The sequence below is a fragment of the Falco naumanni genome, chromosome 13 (genome assembly GCF_017639655.2).
Source record: "Falco naumanni isolate bFalNau1 chromosome 13, bFalNau1.pat, whole genome shotgun sequence".
NCBI classification, from domain to species: Eukaryota; Metazoa; Chordata; class Aves; order Falconiformes; family Falconidae; genus Falco; species Falco naumanni.
The window spans coordinates 1,299,416-1,319,966 of NC_054066.1; the positions used below are offsets into that span (position 1 = coordinate 1,299,416).

Sequence of the window (20,551 nt, forward strand, 5' to 3'; positions counted from 1 at the left end):
GCCAGCGGTGCCTCGTGCCCACCTTGGGGACCCTCGAGGCGCCGGAACGCGCAGCCAGGCGCAGATCTGCGGGGATCCGCTGCGCGCCCCCGCCCCCGGGGGAGCTCTGCCGCACAACGCAGCCTCTCGCTCGCTTTTCTCTCCCCTCCTGTCCCCGCGCAGCGGCTGTGGTTTCTCCCTCCGCGTCCGCAGCCTGTTCCCTGCGGGCCCGCCGCTGACAGCCGCGTCCCGCTGCCCGCGGAGCGCCCCCAGCCCCCATCGCGGCCGCCGTGCTGCAGCCCGCCGGGGCGCGGCGCTCTGCGCATGCGCGGCGCCGCCCGGCGCTGGGAGGACTGGGCGCGTACCATCGAGGCGGAGCGGCGGGGAGGCGGCCTCTCTAGCCGGCCGCGCTCGCTAGCCGGGCGCCCGGAAGCGGCGGTGGGGCGGTGCCATGGCGGGGACGGCGCTCAAGCGGCTGATGGCGGAGTACAAGCGTGAGTCGGGGGAGCGGCGGAGCGCTCCTCGAGCTTCCCCTCCCGGCGGGGCCCTTCTGAAAGCCCGGTGGCCGGGCGGCGGCGGGACAGGCCGGGCGGCGGCGGGCCTCCCTCTGTCGCTCTGCACGTTTCCCAGCCGGCGCTGGCGGCTCCGCGCCGCTGGGCCCGCAGAGCGCTCCTGGTCTCCCTGCAGGGCACCGCGGCGGGGTTTTGGGGTCACCGGGGGCTTTGAAGTGCGGCTGTGGAAGAGGGCGGTCACGGATGGCACCGCTTCCCTCTTGCAGGCTCGTTTTCCCTTCGCCGTTGCTGTAGGCCTCGGTGGGAAACCGCCCCGGGGCTGAGGGGACCTGTCGGCTCTCGGCTGGGCCGCCGAGGGGCGGTTCGTGCGCGGTTGACACATCTGGCAGTCAGTTGCAGGGAGAGTTTAGTCATGGGGGATGCCAGGGCATCCTGGGCAAGCAGCCAGGTTTGGGTTTTTTTTCCTGGTTCAGTTTTCCAGGTGGTTCAAAGTGCGTCCATAGAAGCCTCTGTGGCAGAGCTTTGTTACCTCAAAGATAGAGGTGTTTTGTCAAGGCCTTAACAGAAGCGCAGGGGTCAGAAACAGCACTTAAATTTGAATTTAGTGACCAGTAGCATAGACTTGATTGATTGTTTAAAAAATCTCTGTGAGATGTGACTTGCACAGGGTGGCGAGCAGCGATCTTTGCTGCCCCATCGGAGGGAGCAGGGACCCGCTGCTGTGGGCTGGGTCCCTCTGGGACATCCCATTTCTCCCAGGGTGGGTCACCTCCCTGGTGAGCTTGCGAGGTGTCCAGTGGCAGCTTTTCTTGGCAAGAAATTGTTCTTGTTTTTTTGTTTATCTAGTTGCTTTTGGCCTCTGATGTTCTGGCTTTTATTTAAGGCAAGGAAGTAGAACAGAGAAAAAAAAAAAAGTAGTGTTTGGTAGGGGAAAGATGGCATTAGGCTGTGAGAACTGGCCTCCTGCTCCGGTGAAGGTCATTTATAGAGCTCCTGCGGTTGTCCAGGGACAAGGAATTGTTTCTCACTTTACCTTCATTTAGTAGAAGACTCCAGCCTGTATAAAATAGACTTATTTATAGATGTGTTTCCTGCCAGTACCGTGTTTATTCTCAGGCTGCCTTGCAGAACACAGGTCTATAAGCTGAATCCTCACACAGGTGTTTTGAGGGCCAGGGCTGGTGTGGGGCCCCCAGCCCCTTGGGCTGCTGTTGATAGCAGCTCAGGGTGGTGGGTGAGCCCTGCTGGCACGGTTGTGTGGGTAAAGCTTGTGCTGACAGTGTGTCCTAGAAATCTGTGTTTTTCTGGTTTAATCCAGAAGCACTGACCTGAAAGGCAGCTGCAAAAAGACTTGACTCTGGTTTTATCTATTCTCTTATATAAATCCCATAAGTCCCAAAAAGCATTTTTGATCCTTTTGTTGTTGAGAAACTTTGAGATCTTACTAGAATATCTTGTATGAGTGAGTTCTTTAGGAAAAAGTGATATTAAATAGCGTCAAAAAGGTTTTGACTTAATGCTACAGGCAGATATTCTGTGAATCTTTTCTGTAGTTTCCTGGAGTAACATAGTGAACTGAGGCAACACCTTGTTTGTGATCTTCCTTTAGAACTGCTTTCCCAACTCTAAAATAAAACACAGCATTGTAAAAAATGAGTGTAGTCCACAATGGCTAAGCGTACAATGCTTCTGAGTTACAGGAGTAAGCTAGACTTTTTTGGTTTCTGTGGCCACTTGGATTGCCCTGTGCTGTACGCGCATTTGTAGGGTTGTTACTTTCCTTTAGCTCATCAAACTTTGTTACAAAACCCAGAATCAAGCCTGAATTACAACCTTTTCCTAGTGTTTCACAAAAGACCCCAGGCAGTTAGTTCTAGCTCTTCAGAAGTTGTTCTGCCTTGTGGAAATTTTCAGCAAGTTATTTTGAAAAATATTTCCTAGTTGTGGTAGTTCTACTGCCTCTTTTTGCAGAAAAAGAGAAAGTCTTGTCTTGGGACAGGGCTGTAGTCTGAGGTTCAGCTTTGCGTGAACTTTCAGCTCCCTCCTGGCGATATGTGTTCTCGGTGCAGGCTTAAACACTGCATGGCCGTGGGTGAATGCGAGTGTGGAAACAACTTTAAATGACCCCTTCCTTCCAGCTGCCCACCTTGGATGATATCTGGTATATGTGTCTGTATATATTTGTGCAGACAGTTTTGTTTTTCTTTTATTTTCCTCTTTCTCCTTCTCTGTCTCTTCCCTTTAGTTAGTTCTAGCTGTGGCGGAGATGTGTGGCAGTCAGTGCCTTGCTGGTTGTGTGTATTTTGTTTACCAGACTTTTAATTCTTTCCTTGCTTGCTTTTTTTTTTTTTTTAGTTTAGGCTTTTGATTTTCTCTGTGTATGTGCACACACGTGTTTAAATCTTTAAATAAAAGTTTATTGTTACCTTATGTGAAAAATGCTTGACCTTGTGAGGAGTTTCTACCAATTGGAACCAAAATACATGATTCCATTTTGGAAGAGGCTGTGAAATTCCACTGTTTTTCCTTCCTTGTGGAGAAGGAGGGGAAGGTGGCTATGGGGAGCCAGATGAGATTAGTTTTGGGGGTTTTTTTTTGGTCCTCACTTAGACCTTCCTTTGCATGTTTGGAGTGTGATTTTTTTTTTTTTTTCCTACTCTGCCAGAACTAATCTAGCTAAAGCTTTCAAAAAAAAACCAGACATAAAAAAGGGCATAATTTGTGTTAGAGTCTATGTTTGTTATTAACTATAGACCTAGAAAAGTATTAAAGCCTGAAATTAGTCTGTCAATAGCAGCTTACATTTGGGAACTTTAAGACATGGAAGCCTTCTTTTTCTATGTTTACTGTTTCCTGGCTGTATGATCTTGAGGTTGTGTTATTGCTGGCTGAACTTTTTAGATCTTAAATGGGTTACTTTAAAAGCATTAAGTCAAATCTGTGAAGGTGCAAGATTTGTAGTGTCTAGTTGTATATGCTGTGTTTCCTTTCTGGTATGACCAGGCACTAGAGCAGTGGATGGTAATGCCAACGGGTATCATTGGGAGTGCTGTTGGGTTAAAAATATAACATTTACATTAATTCTGAGATTTTAAAATTCACCCAAAAAATACACCTTGGGTGTACAGAGCAGAATCTGGTCGTGCTTCAGTGGGTGCTTCCTGTCCTTATTGTTTGGAGAGTGTTTGTGTGGAGCTGGAAGAAAACTCCCACTGCATCAGTGTGGGATGTGATGAGCTGCTATCTCCAGGGGGAAGAGAAGGATGAACGTTTGCAGTAGGCCTCTGCTGCTGTCTCTGTTAAACCTGCTTTGAAAATGCTCTTTCCTAAGCATAACACTTAGGAAATATCTCAGGTGCACGCTGTGCCATGTGTCCACACGAGCTCAAGCTGCCTTACACTGATCAGGTGCTTCGCCAGAGAAGAGAGAAGAAAACATAATTTCTTGTGGAGTAGAAGGAACAAGATTTTGGTTTCAAGCATCTTAGTTCAGGTGCTGTCAGATACTGAAGTGAGCATGTGTCCTTAATACTTCCTGAGTCTTGTGCATTTAATCACCTTGGAGATAAGCTAAATTGATAGGTTTTAGAAAGTGTACTGTTGGACTTCTAAGAATGTGATCAGTCTTTATATTAACTGCTTTAACAAGAAAATGTGTTTTCTGTTTGCCTCCTTTTGGCTAAGGCGTAGTTGGCCATAGTGAGCAGTGAAATGAAAAGGAAGGCGTTGATTGTGTGTACACCCAAATCTGCCCCAGGTTCCTAACAGAAACATTATACTTTGCTAGTGTCAGGTCTGTTTCATTCAGTCTCAGCTTACAAGCAAAGCTTTAAAGTAAGGTTTAGCTATGGTGCTACAGGCTGGGACTTTGTTGCGTTTCCATTTGGAAGCAAATCCCCTGACTGCATGCAGCAAAGCCACCCTGCAAAACTAACAGGGTGCCTCATGGAGTATGTGAGGATGGAAACTGCTCCAGATGCTCTCCAGTGCTGAAGAGAGATGTGCAGCCCACCACCTGATTCAGAGCAACCACCGTGGGCTCCTCCAACATGCACCCAGCATGTGTCTGAGTAGAGAGCTCTCCACGTCCCCCCAGACCCTGGGGCACCCTGAAGTGGTTGTGGTGATATATAGCTGACCTGGTGCCTTACACATCACCACAGCCTTCCCTTCCAGCAACATCTGCCAGCTTCAGCTCCTCCCCCTGAATCTGCCACTACTTTGTTTCCCACAGAGACTTTGCCTGGCCTTCCCCTTTACCTCTTTCACAAAATATCCCTTTCCTGGCTGCTTTATCCTTTTTTCCACATTGACTGCTTGTCCTTCTGCCTCTCTGAATCCTTTAATAGGACATTGCTGCTCGTGTGTTTGCTCCATAGGACCCCTGAAGGCTTGCGTGGTGGTAGGGCACGGTGGGAGGCTGCTTTATCCCATGACTCTTGCTGATGGCAGCTCTGATAGTAAGCAGCATGGCAAATACCAGCACAGGAAGGCGGTGGCCTGGCTCTGCCTGCCCCAAAGAGAGTATCTGCCTGCTGGTAGCAAGGGGAAATTATAATGCTTTGTAGAACAGGGGCTACATTCCCACACTGGTGTGAGGTTCCACAGCTCCAGATGAGGGCAACAGAGCTGTGGTGCCAGCGCAGCAGGAGGGCCCCTCCATGTCCAACGGCTGCACTCACATCGTGACATTCCACTCCTCAGAGGTATTTCCTGGACCTGCAGTCACCAGTCAACCATGAGCAAGGAACTGCTGCATCAAGGGCTCCTGCAAAGTCTTTCTGCTGGCCTTGCTCCTTGGAGAAAGGAGGTTGAGGGAGGTGGCTCTCAGTTTGTGCAAGCTGCGTCTCTCAAGTAGCTGATGTAGCATCAGGTTCCGTGTTTCCCCTGTCAATGCCTTGTGTTGAATGCTGTCCATGCGCAGCCCAGGCAGGGGGCTTGGCTGTCATTGGGAAATAGTGTGTGCAGGAACAGAAACGGCATGTCAGTGTTTGAGGCTGTCGGGTGATGGTGGCTGGGGTGTGGGTGTGCACTGGCATGCTCCTGTCATGGGTGGGTAAGTGAGAGGACAGCATGGCGTGGTACTTTCAGAGGGGGAGAGCTTTCCTTGGGAAAGCATTAAACCATGCGGGCAAAGCAGGGAGTCTTGCAGGCCAGGAGGCCAAACTCGAGCTAGCCAGACGTTACCCCCGGGCTGGATGCCATGGAGAGCAGAGGGTGGGCTGTTTCGTCTGCTGACGCACTTCAGTTGTGCAGTTTGCTTGGGATGACAGCCCCAGAGGGGTGGGGGGTGGCAGAGGGGAGTGGGGTGGGAGACTGTTTGGCCTGGCTGACTTGTCAAAATTGTTCTGTGGTGAAACGTTAAAACACGTGTTCTGATCGTATGCTTTTTGCTGCTCACTTAAAAATAATTGGAAAAAATTCCCCCAACATACATCAAAGTGACTCTGTTTTGGAGGTTCTGGTAAGATTGAAGCAGGTGATGCTGCATCTGGCAATTCATGCTGTGTAGCTTGTGAAAGCTGTGCTCCCAGTTTCCCTTTGAAGGGCTCTAGAGAAATCACGGGGTAGGATGTAACCATCCGTGTGGAAAGGGAGTTTTTCCTTCCTCAGTGACCAGCTACGGTAGCAGCCACTCAAAATCAAAGCTCATGCGCCCCTGCACTGCTCAGTTATCACTTTGCCTGATCCTTAAGGATGGAAACCTCTTTTGCCTATCTCCAAGGGGAGAGCTGAGCAAGGTGAAGTGGAGAACTGAACCTCCATCCTTGTAAAGACCCTTTGACCCTAGAGTTTGGCTCTTGCTTCCCATTGCCCCCATTTTCCTTGGGAATGGAAAGCTGTATGGCACACTTCTGTGTGGCTGCCTGCTGCAGGGATGCGCAGATGCTGCTACTGGGCAGTTGCAAAGGCTGCCACGTTTTCAAGGAAAATCATGGGAAATATCAGAGAGATTTTCTTCTTAAAGAGAGCCACAAGATGGAGCAAAATGATTCCAGGAGCTCCTGGTTTTGACATCTCTGTATTTCTGTCTAAAAACATCAACAAGAAAAGCTGTTAGAGACCCACTATCAAGCTGGAAAAACCTGCTCCTTAACGACAGGACCTCGTGGGAACCATAGCTCTGAGTTTCAATCCGCTGCTGTGCTTTTGAACTTCAATCAAAGAGGTCTGTGCCAAAGTTAATGGTAATCTGAGTGAACAAGAGAGTTTCGCTATCTTTCCTGTCAGTGTATCTCAGCACATTTTTGAGGCCAACAGTAACTTAGTTGTTTTAAGACCAATATCTGTGCACTGTTTTGTGCAGCACTACCCACAGTTTTCTTGTACAGCACAACAGAAATTAGGTCAAGCGTCTCCTTTATTGGTTTGTGACTTCCCATATTCCCTGGGTCCATGTTCCTGCTTGTCTTCCTGTGTGGGAATGTACGTGGCATTTCCTATGGCTGCGTTTTGTTGTGATGGGCCACTAGTAGTCCAGAGGCCGTTGGTTAGGAAACACTGTTCTAGATAAGCAACTTGAAGCCCTTACTTAAGTTGGCCTAATTAGTCACCTCCTCTGGTCTGACACCCTTGGAGTGTCTCCTCCTGCCTGTTGGTCCCACCAGCTGCCCCGTGTCTCGCTCAGAGCTGGGAGGCTGCTGTTCATCCCCCCAGGGACTACAGGTCCACTGGTTGCCCGTGCATGGCTGAACTTTGCTTTGCCAGCTGCTACCACCCCACAGACTTAGGAAATTGGAAGTTGATGGCCATTGTACTAGATAGTAGAAAAACAGGTTATTAGTTCATCGAGACACAGAGTGCTGGGCTGCTGCAGGCTTGAAGCAAGGTGCTGATGCTGAAGGTTGTTGTACAAATTGAGAATTGTACCAGTTCCCTCCAGAAAATGAGGGCTGATGGATTCAAACTTGCCATGTGCAGGCGTGGCTGCTTTATTGTTGCTGCTTTTTTTACTCACGTTTTACATGCCATGCAGGGGAAGTGAGGTTGAATCAAGGAACAGAGCCGCTTGTCAAGTCTCTCTTGCTTCTGCTTCTCCAAATTCTTGCATCATTTTGTATTTTGTATTGATATGCTGTCAAGTCTGAATTGGTAGATAAAGGTTACAGGAATGTCTTCTCTTCAGGCTGTTGAGTTTGTACCTGCAGATACTACAGTGATCTGAGAAGAGTGTTTCCCATGCTCTGCGGAAAAGGTTTTTTTCCTCCTTCTCAGTTTTAAATTATTGCCCCTGGGAAGGCTAGGTTGGGGACCTGAAAAAGCACAAAATACCAAATAATTTTGCCTAGAAAAGTAGCTTGCACAGAGAAGTTAAATTGTCATCAGTGAGATACTGGGCCTTCTGCATGTGCAGTTTTGCCCAGTAAAGCATGGCTGGAAGATTCTTCCCATGGTGTCCTCAAGCTTTTCTCCATAGGTGTTCACTGATGGGGCCTCTGTGCTAAGCCATGTCCACCCAAATGGTACCCAAATTGGTTGGGCTTACAGGTCATGTTAACCATCCTTGTGTTTTTGTTTTTACAGAGCTGACCCTGAATCCACCAGAAGGGATCGTAGCAGGTGAGGAGCTGAGCAGGGCTTGTGCACTGTGAAGTTGTAGCCTTGCATTCAGGTGGTACTAAGCATTGTTTTGTTTTTTCTTCATAGGTCCCATGAATGAAGAGAACTTCTTTGAATGGGAAGCTCTGATTATGTAAGTTAATACTGGTTTGTATCTGAAATCAGTATTTGCACACTATGATTAGCTTCTAGGAGAACAAGAATGTTAAAGAGAATAGCGTCAGTTCTGCCTAGCATCAACCTTGGCCTACCTTTGGCTGGGAACTTCTTTTCTGACCCAAACAGGGGATTGTATTTGGAATTTAAACAGCAAGACAGAGGCAGGGTTGGAACTTAAGTGATCATCTGCTTTATAGGAGTCATTATAATAAGCATCACTCAGCACAAGTAACTTGCAGATTTGACAGGAATCATTATTTGGGCTCCCTTAGATATATGTTGCATAAATAAACACTTAGGAAACAGTGAATTGCTTGTAGATCTCACAAACCTGTTGGGAGTATTACTCAACTGCAAATACAGGATGGGTTCTCATGTTTTAAGTGGAGCAAAATACACAGATTATCAGTGATAGGAGGGAAAAAAATCAGTCTAAAATTAGTTTTCTTACTATTCAATTTTTCTCTAGAAAAATGGAAGGGGATTGATCTGAGGAAGTACTCAAAATAAAAAAAAATGGTTTGAAGTTCTTTACACTTCATGAATCAGCTGGTGGTGTAAAGATGTTTGGTGCAGTGGTTCCGTGTAGAAAGCTCTTCCGTGGTGATTAGCTCTGATCACTACTTGTTGTGTTTTGGGGAGTGACAAAGACTTATTTACAAAGCTGCGTCCTCCCCCTTCCAAACTGATGGATATGATTGTTTGTAGCAAAACTTGCCATGAAAAGAAAAAATCTTCTTGCCCAGCATCTTAGAAGTTGTCCTTTCTTGCGTGTACTCTCTTACTCGTGCTGTACCCTTCTCTGGGAACTTTTGAGTATGTGGAATAGCTGGTGATTTTTACAAAATAAAGTTCAGAAACTGTAGGGGAGAGGGAAAGAGACCTTTGTCACTCGGGTCTGACAATTTATGCAAATGCTACAGCATAAAAAAATGACAAAGCTTCAAACTGCTAAGTCTGTCTTGAAGTTGATGGTCTGTTGTTAGGGTAGATCCGGGCTCTGCATTTCAAGATTCCTTTAGCAAGAGCTGGTGTTTTCCTTTCCTTCTGTCAGGGCCAGGAGGCCCTGGAGAGCACTGCGGGCAGTGGCCGTGGCCCTGCTTGCAGCATGCCCGCTGTGCTCTTGGCAGGTTTTCACACTGCAACCACTGGTGCTGACTTACGAGATTCTCAGCTAGTGTGGGTGGCAGAATTTTCCTAGCTTGGTTTGCTTGGAGTATGTTGTCTAGGGATGAAAAACAAGGTTTCTGTCTCTTGGAATCAGGCACACAACCAATACAAAAGCATCCTGAGCTGTAGCATATCACCTGTTCCACACAAACTGGCTGCATGGGTGAGCCTGCTTTATGGCAAGCATGATTCTCCGAGTTATTTTAGACCTCAGTAAATGGAAGTTTGGATTACCACTGCTTACTTGCCGATTGATATGAAGTGTTGGCAGATGTCTTCGTTTATGTGCAGCAGTTTATCCTGTGAGACACAGATCATACTTCCTGGTAGCTCAGTCCCCTGAAAATAAACACTTAGCATAGAAATAGGTGATTTCTTGCCTGACAGCAAAGATTTAGGTTGTGGTGTCTTGCGCTTTCTCTTTCTGCAAGTGGGATAGTTAATACTTTTCTGAAACAGGCACTTTGGAATGTACCAGTTCTCAGTTCAAACAGCTGTGCATTGCTTACAGTGTAGAAGTCCCAGAGGATTTAATGCACTTCTTGGAGTATGGAAGGAAATTCCTGCCTGTTGGTACTTTCTCATAGCAAAGATTGTGTGGTTGAGTAGAGTTTTCACGGGGGACACAGCAAAGAAGTGACTTTTGGATTTGATTCATTACCTAGAAAATACTTTTCCTGATGTTTTCCATGACAAATTCTTTAACAACAGAGGAGCTGCTTGCAGACTTGAAAGCCCTTTAAAGTGCTGAGTGTTGAGCTTCGGGTCTTTGTCAGCACAAAATGAGAGGCGGAGGTGCTTTAATTTTGGTTTCTCTATTGTGTGTGTGTCATAATAAAATTATATTTTAAGATCTGCTAAATTCTGGAGCTGTGGTACAATAGAAACATGTTTACCCTAAACATGTTTGGTTACTTTAATCTCTTTACAAAACTCTGTTAGTAGAAGTGTTTGCGTACATTTGGAAAGCGAGCCTAAATGACTTGTTTATATTTGTCTGTGGTGATCTTCTCAAATGTTTTGTAGTCTCAAATGTGCTGTGTGAGATTCTGGGAATGAAAGAAGTGCAGATAAGGAAATTAAAGTGAAGTTGGCTTCAAATTTTTAGATAGATGAAGTGCAAAAGGTAAGTGGCATAGTAATGAAGAGAACAGAATACTTTTTGTCCTTTGCCCAATTTATATGAAGCTAGAGCACATGTGGTGGCAAATAAATTAAAAAAAAAAAAGACCCTTGAGAAAAGACATTGCCCATGTATCAGTTCAGAGGTGGGATGGGTAATATTACATGAATTGATGTAAGAGCTTGTCTTGGAGATAAAATAAAGCCTTTTTAAATAATGGTAGTAACAATTTGTATTTCTGGTGTCCTTGCCTGCAGCAGCAGTGCTGGATAAATATTAGACATGTAAATATTAAGGCCGTATTGACATGTCTGAATGATAGAACAGTTCTTATGCTCCCAAAGTGAGTGTAATAGATCCAGAATCGAAAACACAATGTGGTAATCTTTCTGAACAGTGGAGGTTTGGAGCCTGGCATAAAATGCACCCTTTTGATAAGACATCAAACAGTAGCTGAATTAGAGTATTTGTGAAAGCCGAATCTCTGCAACAGGGTGACTTACTCATGATGATAAATAGCCCCAGCCTGTCAAGAGAGTTTATCATAATGCTGCTCAATTCCTTAGCGCTGCGTGAGGTCCTGCAGACTGCATTGTGTTGTACAAGTTCATAAATTTAATGTTTCAAGACCCAAGTTTGGCCCTCTTTGGTTGGCATATACAGGTGTGCGTTGCTTTTAAAGTTTATCCCCAAAAGACACAAACCCACGTAATTGTTAAGAACTTCATTAGCCTAAAGATTGCTTGAAAACTAAACAGTATCAATTGAAGTCAACTTATCAAAAACCTGTCTAGAAAGGTAATTAGATCTATAATTAGTCTTCTGACTTTTGTTTAGCACGGAATTCCCCTTTTTGGCATCTGATGACTGTGGGTTTTGGTCTTTTTCCAGCATCTTTTTACAAATAAGCCATTTACAAATGTACGTGAAGCTATGATTATAGAATTAACTGTCCTTGTCAATGCGCTTTTCCCTAGTAAGTTGGCAGATAACCTGCCATCCTTCTCTTCCCCTTGCCTAACTAATAGCCAGCTCATGGAGTTCAGAGTCTTATTTTCGCATGATGTCTTATGTCAGTGGAGTTGTTCGTAACATCTCTTGCACAACTGAACAGTCTGGTTGCCTAGCAAGTCATTTAATGCCATATAATGGCCAGAGGAGAACGGAGGGCTGCTGCTCCGTGCTTTAGGGGAGTCTGTAGAGTAGCATCATGCATGGAAAAAGATGCAGAGACTGCCTGCTTTGTAGGGCGCGGAGTCTTAAACGGAGCAGGTTTAGGGCAAGCTTTTTCTTAAGAGTTCTGTGCCTCAAGCCTGTGCAGAATGGGAGCCTTTCATATGCATGTGGTTGGTAGTAGCAAGTGCCTGGTCTCCTGGGGTTCGGGAGCTGCGTAATGCAGCTGGCCTCTTGGCTCAGGGCTCTGTGCTCAGTGGGACGGGTGTTTCTTGCAGGAACCCTAATCAAGTACTGGGTAGTCTGGACTTCAGCTAGCGTAGCAGCTCAGATGAGATCATAGCATGAGGCACAGAGGCTTTGAATGCGGTGTACTTTGAAATCTTTGCAGGTGGTGTGATTGCAAAAGGTGCTATGCTCTTTACCTCTCTGGCTCTGCCAGTGTGCTTTTTGAACTGCAAGTGATCTGTCAAGTTTAAATGTTGCGTCCCTCTGAGTGTTTTGTAGTTGCCAGTGCTGTCTTGGATTAACTCTAATTTCTTTGTAGCCGATTCTGGCAGCACTGAATCACTAAAACAAAAGCATTTTGCTCACATAATGCAGGGCCTAAAATGGAGTGTGTTGGGTTAACACATTTGACAGAAGAACCCTTAAGGCTGTGTGTTTGCTCTCAAAACAGAACATAAGACACCCACCAGCTTTTCAATGCGTGTATGTACATACTCTTAGAAGTTCAACAATAAGCTTTTAAAATGCAGCTGGAATTAAAATGTTCATGAAAAAATGCATTCAGTTTACTCTCGGATACGAATTGAATCCTGACTAAATTTAGATAAAAGGCCAGAAAGCCAACAAAATGGTTGCGATGGTTTCATTCGTTGCAGTATGTTGATGCATTTCCCTGTTACCTGCCAGTGTCAATATTCAGGTTTAAACCACGTAGTTCTTGTGTTTATCTACCAGCCAAGTCTTTTGAATCCCAAAGTTTAATAAGAGAGTGATCCTTCTAGGGCTTTAGGTTTTGCTGGTCTCCGTTTTCTTTTTCCACAGGTTACCAATTGCAGTCTTAACTGTTAAGACTCCTTGAACTTTTTATGTACTTTCTGGCATGGAGAATGTGGATTGGGAGGAGGAGGCATGAATATATTCCTAAACCTTATTTCCCAGACAGTATAACCCTTGTTTGAAGAGCTTTTTAGTAAATACATGAGGTTTCCTTGGCTAAGATTTTCAATGATGAAGCTTGTTTCCTGATCTTTGCAATTGAGGGAGATCATGTTTGTGTTATAACTTCCAGATGGTTCATCAAGTCTGAATAGATCATGTCTAATAAACTTTTTTGCTCACTTTCCAAAGATGTGTTATGTAGGGAGGGTGAAGTAGTTGTCTTTATATTCTCAACTTGATTGCACTTTGAACTAGAAGATGAACACAATAAGGAAATGTTTCTACAAGAACCCTGATGAAGCCATTTGTTCTCTGTGCACTTGAGGGAGTGCAAACTAAGTACCTTAAGTCTGCAAAGAAACATTGTCCTGCATCTAGCAATTATGGTCCCGGAGCTGTGTTTTTATTTTTACAAACCGTCGCTGTGTTTTTTGCATCAGATAATGATAAGTGTTTGTGTGGTTATCCTTGATACTGGCAGTTTGAAATCTCCATAGGTTTTATGAGTTATTTTGGAGCTACAGCACTTGACATCTCTGTCTTGTGCAGCATAACAGTATCTTCAAAGGCACAGGAGTCCCACACCTGCCTCTGATTTTTCTTTACGTTCAGACGCTCAAATCCCAGAACATGCCTTGGAGCCAGATATTCCAATATATCCAGACACACCCTGCTAATTAAGCAGTGTTATGACCTTCCTAGTAATTTAGTGTGCAAGCTTTGATTTCCCCCTTCCCTCCCAAACCCCATATTTGGATTTAAGTTTATGGGGTGTGGGATAAGAGTGCGTTAACTCCTTGTTTCATGGAGAAGATGATATAACCCAAACCTCATGTCTCATTAGACAAGAAAATGAATGAAAGAACTATTTAAAATTCTGGTGAGTAGCTTTTTTTTCTGTTTCTAGGGGTCCTGAAGACACCTGTTTCGAGTATGGGGTTTTCCCTGCCATTCTGAGTTTTCCACTTGACTACCCATTAAGCCCTCCGAAGATGAGATTCACGTGCGAGATGTTTCATCCAAACAGTGAGTCTGATACAGCAGGACGTACAGGGGAGTGGGTTGCTTATGCACCTTAAAACCAAACTTTTGCAGTAGGATAGCTGGCATCCTTACCAAAGGTGGTTCTCTCCCTTCCCAACCTTGAGTATGCAGTAGGAGTGTTCAGCTGTCCAGCAGTTTTGCTCTGTCTTAGGGTCACTTTCTCTTTATTACATTTTTCCTCACATACCTTTTGGTCATAAACAGTCCAATAAAGATTCCAACCATTTTGCTGCTTTTCAGATCATCCCAGGAGTACTTGTAACTATTGTATAAATAGTTTTAATAAATCTCCTGTACATGATTTGAGATTTAATGAATTAGTACAGACTATTTCCAGGTTTGCTTTGTGGCTTGTGTTTAAATAGTTTGGTGTTATTTTAGCAAGTGAGAATTTGTTCATATGCACCGGTGTGGATGCAGCTTTATTAGGCAGTGTGGCTTTTTCCCTTTAAGTCACAGGTTTAGTAACATTTCTGATGTTGCCTTTCTGAAATACAGAGTGCTCTGTCCAAGCAGATAACACGTTTGCAGGCATTTACTATTAAGATTTTGCTGGCCTTTTCTCTGCAATTCTGATGGTGACAGTAAGACTTTGCAGTAGAAGTCATTGAAGTAACAAGTACAGCTAACAGGTTTGAGCCTTGGACAGGTAAAAACCTTAAAGCCCCCTTCTGCAGCTGGGAGCACTACTTTCTGGAGTCAGCCTTGGCATTCTTTGTAAAATTGTTGCTTAGGACATTTTTATGACATTATGAAATTTAGCTGTGGCCTTGGCTTGAAGTTTGCTGCTTCGTGTGCAGCATAGCCAGGAGTGGTGGGGTGCAGAGAAGCACAAACTGCCTGACTCTCCTGTGTTACAGAGTGGCTCTGCATGTGGGCACTTCCTCCATGGAGTTAACTGGGACATACTGATGGTCAGCTCAGCTCTTTAAAGTTCCATGACTCTGGATCATGTTAATATAAAGTTGAGATGACCTAAAGTAGATGCTTGAATCTTCTTTCTCAAGTGGTGTTGTGATGGTCGTACCCAGAAAGGCTGTAGAAATGGGTGACTCTGCAGTGCTTTTTCTGTTCCTCAAGTGCTTACTCCTCCACCTGTGAGGAATCGCAAGGAAGATGTTTAAAGTTTGCTGTGTTCCCTTACCTTGCAGTTTGTGTTACACGCAGGGAGAACCGAGACACCACAGGGCTATCTTCTCTTAAAATAAAATGACATTCATGGATGCTGTAGTGAAGATAAATTCAAAGTAGTGATCGGTGGCAAGTCTTGCATTAGCACTTAGTGACAACGTGGGAAGATGCGTATGTCTTCCTGGAATCAGCCTTTGCTGTCTTGACTGTGTGCTTGTGGTCCAGCTGTTTTAAATGAGGCACTGCATAAAAACAGTAGAATAACTTACAAGTGAAATACCTTCTACCAGTATGTTCCTAACTTGCAAGAAGTGGTGCTGATTCAACGTGTGCTGTTTTCATCTCTTCCAGCTATGGCTGGACCAGCTCCATCCCCAGCCTGGGGCTGCAGCAGGGGATGTAAATAAAAGTCTTCCAAAACACTTAACATGCAGGCTTGGGCAGACATTAGCTGGGTGAATGGGAGGAACTGGAAATGAGCTGGAAATTCCAGTGGTCATTCCCTCTTTTTGTTTTGTCTTGTTTTCCTGGCAGTGGCACAGGTTTGGCCACCCGAGGAATAGAAGCACTGAAAGTACTGCATTGTCATTCCTTGGGAAGCTGCAGAATTAGGCCATCTTGCTAAAGCTGTGTTTCAGTTTGAGCTCCATTTTCTTTGTCTTGCCTCTTCAACATTTCCTTGGCCTCGTTATCAAGTCAGTGGAGTCCCAGTGTCTGTGAAGATGACTTGTACTGTTGCAGATGCTTTGCTTCTGCTAAAGGTGGGACGGGAAGACGTCTATATCCCTAATTGATAGGTTCCCTTGTTTCCGTGCTCTTTAACGCAGCTGAGCTTTAAGCAAAATTTAAAATAGTGTGAACTCTTTCGGTTGCAACTCAGTAATGTTCAAAATAAGATCGGTTGTATTGTTTATAACATAACACTTTTCCCTCCTTGCTGCAGCAGAGTAAGTTTGCTTAATTCTTTTTATGGTCATGGTCCAGTGGAGAACTCGCCACATGCATTCAGTGCTGTGTGACGGTTACCCTTTGATTTAAGTAGGACTGCTTACCGACTTGGGGCTGTGTCTGTGCATAAATGCTTGCCTTGTTCCACCAGGCTGCATCGCTTATTTTTTCCGTGGAGTCTACCACTGGTTATTGAATGACAGGAGTGCTCCCAGAAGGCTTTTCTGTTGGGGAAGGATGACCCAATTTTTTTAAGATTTGCTTAGAGGAGGTTGTTGCTAGATTTTCTTCCTTAAAATTTTGTGCCCTCTTGCCTTTGGAATAGGAAATTTGAAACTGGGTTTAGCTTCAGTCACATGAAGGCCAAGTCCAAACATTCATCTGTGCTAAAGATCTGGGGAGGCCGAGTGTTTCTACTGAGTAACAATCAATGCCCTGTACTTCTTGTGCAGTTTACCCAGATGGGAGAGTTTGCATCTCTATTCTTCATGCTCCTGGGGATGATCCCATGGGATATGAGAGCAGCGCTGAGCGGTGGAGTCCCGTGCAGAGTGTGGAAAAGATCCTCTTGTCAGTTGTTAGCATGCTGGCAGGTAAGGACTGCTGTTTTATTAGCGGTAGATTAGATAGCAGTTACTGAGTTAGCTAGAGCTGCTTCTTGCTGTTTGAATTGCTAAGCAAGCAGAGGATATTTAAAGCTGCTCAGCAGCAACCGCAGTTTGTAAAGCGCTAGTATTTATTCATTAATAAACCAGTTCTCTGAAAATAATTGGAAAAAATAAGACTGAATTAGTAAACGGGCATTTCTAGCTTTGTGAGCGACCACTGCTTTCCTTCTAGCAGCAGCAACTGAGCAGATGGTGATAGTCGGGTGGGTCTGGAGGCTCAGCTGGTTCCCTGCTCCTGCACAAAGCCTGTACTCCATCTTTACATTTGCTATGACGCCTGTTCAGCTCTTGCGGGTCTTAAAGCTATTGATTACAGCCTCAGTTTTAGCAGCTGGAGGGTTACTGGCCAGATCTAACCAGTATGATAAATGGGAGCCCATGCCCTCTGTGATTCACAAGCCAGCACCGTCCATTTCTGTTTGCTAGCTGCCAGCCTGGGAATGTTTCGAATTCTGCTACCTCTGGTTTGGAGGAAGGCTCCCTGAGAAGAGGGGTGGGGTGAAAAGCTTTTCATACAGCCTTTTGAATGGTTTTCCCTAAATCCAGCAAGGGCTGTGGATCACCTCTGTGAGGTACAACTCCCTGAAAGATGGGTCCTCTTCCGCATAGCGAACCAAGCCACTGAACTGCCTGAAAAGGGCAGAAATGTGTCCTTTAGAATTGGTTTGGAATGATAAAAGGTTTCAGACAGTTTAGAGGGTTTAGAAGCACCAAAGCTGATCAAAGAGCAAGCAACGTTTTTTTTACATGGGACCGTTTTAGCTTCAGAATAGTAACGTACTGTTGGGAAGTACCTTGCTGGGCTTCCCATGGCCTCCAAGAACTTGGTTCGTGGTGCAGCCTTACCTAGACTGGTTAGCATGGGAGTCACCTGGTCTCTCTTGTTCTCTGCCTGTGCACCCTGTTTTCCCGTGGCTTTTGGAGGAGTTAGTGTAAAACATCAATGGTCCAGCTTCTTTCAGGCTGCTGACAAACTCTCAGCTCTGGTTCTGCAGATAGCGTAAGCCCAAGCTTACCAAACAGGGTGACCTGCACATCTACTGGTTTAGGGGCAGACCATCAGCGCTGTGTCGAGAAAGACATGAGCCTAGGATATCTGCAGTGAACTGGGCTGGGGTGGGTTTGGGCTAGTGTGGGAAGGAGAATGTGTAGAGTATATTCTGTCTTGTGACTTATAGTCCTGCGATGGTTGTCCCACTGTATGCCGACTACGCACTCGATAAATCCCGTGTTTGAGTTTACCTCTGGACAAAACGAAGTGTTGGAGTCACAGAGGCTTAATGTACTTTGTAAAGCGCTCTGAAATCCTTGGATGAAAGACGTTGCAAAATGAAAGCATTCTATGGGTGTTTTTGGTTTGTTTTGCTGTTCTTTAATAGAAAAGCCATCCCAAAGAGTGACAGAGCCTGTTTGGGTGGCCCGGTCAGGAGGGCTTTGTGTCTGTGAAGCTGCAGAACCAGAAAAAACATTTTGCAGGGAGCAGTGTGTAGTTTTAAAAACCCTTGACAGCAGTGGTGGTGCCACATTGTGTTGTTCCATGTGCATGCTGGGGCCTAGCTGCTGAGAGCATAAACAAAAGGAAGTCTTGCTCCTCTGCCATTTGTTTCTTGCCTCAGCTGGACCTTGCTGTGATATTCTCTTGTGATCAGTTAAGTCAGAACCGTTTGGGAATCCAGCAGCTGTCACTGGGTTTTCTTTAGTGGTGTTTCTGTAGTCCAAGCAGGGGAAGTGTTCCAAAGCCACAGGGAAGTGGCAGTACAGAGGGATTATTGAAAAAGTGAGAGGGTCTTGCTCCATTGTCTGCCTGCCCACCTATCTTTCAGTCTTTTTCATTTCAGAGCCAAATGATGAAAGTGGAGCCAATGTAGACGCCTCCAAGATGTGGCGGGAAGACAGAGAACAATTTAACAAAATTGCCAAGCAGATTGTGCAGAAGTCACTCGGACTTTAATCTCACAAAGAGACTGAAGTGTTTTGTATTTTTCTCCACCTGAAAACGAGCAGTGCTCAGTGCTGGCACCAAAAAGGAAAACTTTGCAAAACTATTGGCCTAGGTCTTCTTATCACTCGTTATTTATTTACCATCTCTTTTCTTCCACTGCTCCAGAGAAGCCTCTAGTTCACTCACTAAATTGTGTGGAAAAGGGATTTAATACTAGGGAAAATATGGAGACAATGCTGTTCCAAAGGCTGCTTGTTGCTACCTCACTTCATGGTTTGGAAAGCTTGGAGACTTTGCAATCTGCAGCCTGCCTTTGCCCATCTGCCGTTTGAGAACGGAGCTGTTTTGGATCACCTGCTGGAAAACTTAGTTGTGTGTTTTTATAGGTAGCATTGCATCTGGAGCACCAGTAGGCAGCAAATAATCTGTCAATTTTCTGATACTCACTAAGGACAGCATTTGCAATCAGAACTAATTAGGAGAGAATAGGTAGCAAGAGAGGCTATAAACTAAGGTTGTAGTCAGGATGTGTTAGCAAAGAAAGTGATTGTGCAGCATGTAACTTAAGATCTGGGGAGCTGCTGTCAGTGGCCGGGGGTCCAGAATGGGCAGGTGTTCCCATGTAACACTGTGAGTTTGTACTGAGTGTTTGAGTCAGTGTTTGCTTGGAAGAAATTCTAAGAGCTGCTTTATTACTCCTTAAAGACACTCAGTTGTAATCTTTACCTTCAATTAGAGATGCAAGATGTAAAGACTGGGTTCTTAAATACTTTGGTCAGGTTCACCATGGGCAGGTGGCACCAAGGTAGGCCATTGGCAGCCTGAAAATTTGCTGAGAATGTGTCTGCTCCTCTGGGCATGTAAAATACCTCTGTCATAATGTCAGCTCCTCTCCTGTTGGCATTTGGGTGTCGAGAGGATTAGGCATAGCTGGCCTTCACCATTACAGCCCAGGTCACCCGTTTTTAAGGTGAAGGAGCAAAGACGAACATGATGAATTTTGTAAAATTAATTGTAACACTTCTTTATGCTGACTGCTCTTGTGTGCTTAAATATCAGTCAGAGAAGACGCAATTTTCTAGAGTATGGTACGACGCATGTTTAGAGCTGCAGTGTATTGTAGCTGACTGCTGGTGTGGATGGTGCAGGAAATACCGGCTGCAACGATCAGTTTGTAAAACTGCTTAAGGGCCACTGGTGACCTTTGCACTTCGCAAGCAAATCTCTTGTGTAGGTCCAAATCTTCTCCAGTTTACTACAAGCAATAACATGCCCATCGATAGCACATGCAATCAAATTCTGTTGGCAGCTTTAAACGGGCTAAATTTGAGAAGGGCTTTTTATTGGATTTTTTCTGTGAAAAGTGTGTGACATGGAAGGAGTCGCACCATGGAGAAACCTTTACGGAGGTGATTGTGTGCATGCGCGTGTGTACAATTTGTCAGTATTTGTGTCTTGCCATCTGTGCTGCAGATTGCAGTATGCCATTGTTCTGCACCTCTGAAGAGTCTGTGTTGCTACAACTTGCTGATTTTACCTCTGTGTAGAAGTAAGTCTTCTTGCTTTGTTGTAAGGGTGGGAGGGGAACCTGACATAGTTTGGGAGCAGAAATGGTGAAATAGTATTGTACCTAACTAGTATTTCAAGGCATACAGGAAAATGTAGCACTTCTATGCAAACTGGGAGCATTGTCTGAATTGTAGTAGATGGAACGTTGCTCCTGGGAGCGCTGCAGCTGCTTTTGGAAACAACGCTGGAGAGCATGGCAAGCGATGGATTCAACAGACACGGCAAAAGTGGGCTTTTTTTAAGTACGGAGTATTTTGTTCATGTGTGCTCACTCATTATCTTTATTTTGTGGTTGGATTTAGTCTGTATACTGAAAATAAAGTGATTATATTTTCTCCTTTCATAGATGTATGCAAATGTATTGCAGTGGGTGTTTTATATGGGTAATCAACTAGTTGGGAGAGTC

General features: G+C 45.1%; 1 protein-coding gene across 3 annotated transcripts; it reads left to right on the forward strand.

Annotated features, from left to right (window-relative positions):
• The first annotated feature begins 348 nt into the window (after window positions 1-348).
• UBE2G2 (ubiquitin conjugating enzyme E2 G2) lies at window positions 349-20,486 on the forward strand. Of its 3 annotated transcripts, none has more exons than XM_040613114.1 (6): window positions 349-473; window positions 8,016-8,051; window positions 8,139-8,184; window positions 13,751-13,869; window positions 16,419-16,559; window positions 18,458-20,486. In XM_040613114.1, the coding sequence occupies exons 1-6, from the start codon at window positions 431-433 to the stop codon at window positions 18,583-18,585; spliced, it is 513 nt and encodes a 170-aa protein (XP_040469048.1). In that variant the 5' UTR covers window positions 349-430; the 3' UTR covers window positions 18,586-20,486. The 3 variants fall into 3 exon arrangements, with proteins under 3 accessions (XP_040469048.1, XP_040469049.1, XP_040469050.1); XM_040613115.1 differs by having other exon boundaries at window positions 352-473; window positions 18,473-20,486; XM_040613116.1 differs by lacking the exon at window positions 349-473 and adding an exon at window positions 5,806-6,660.
• Window positions 20,487-20,551: the final 65 nt, after the last annotated feature.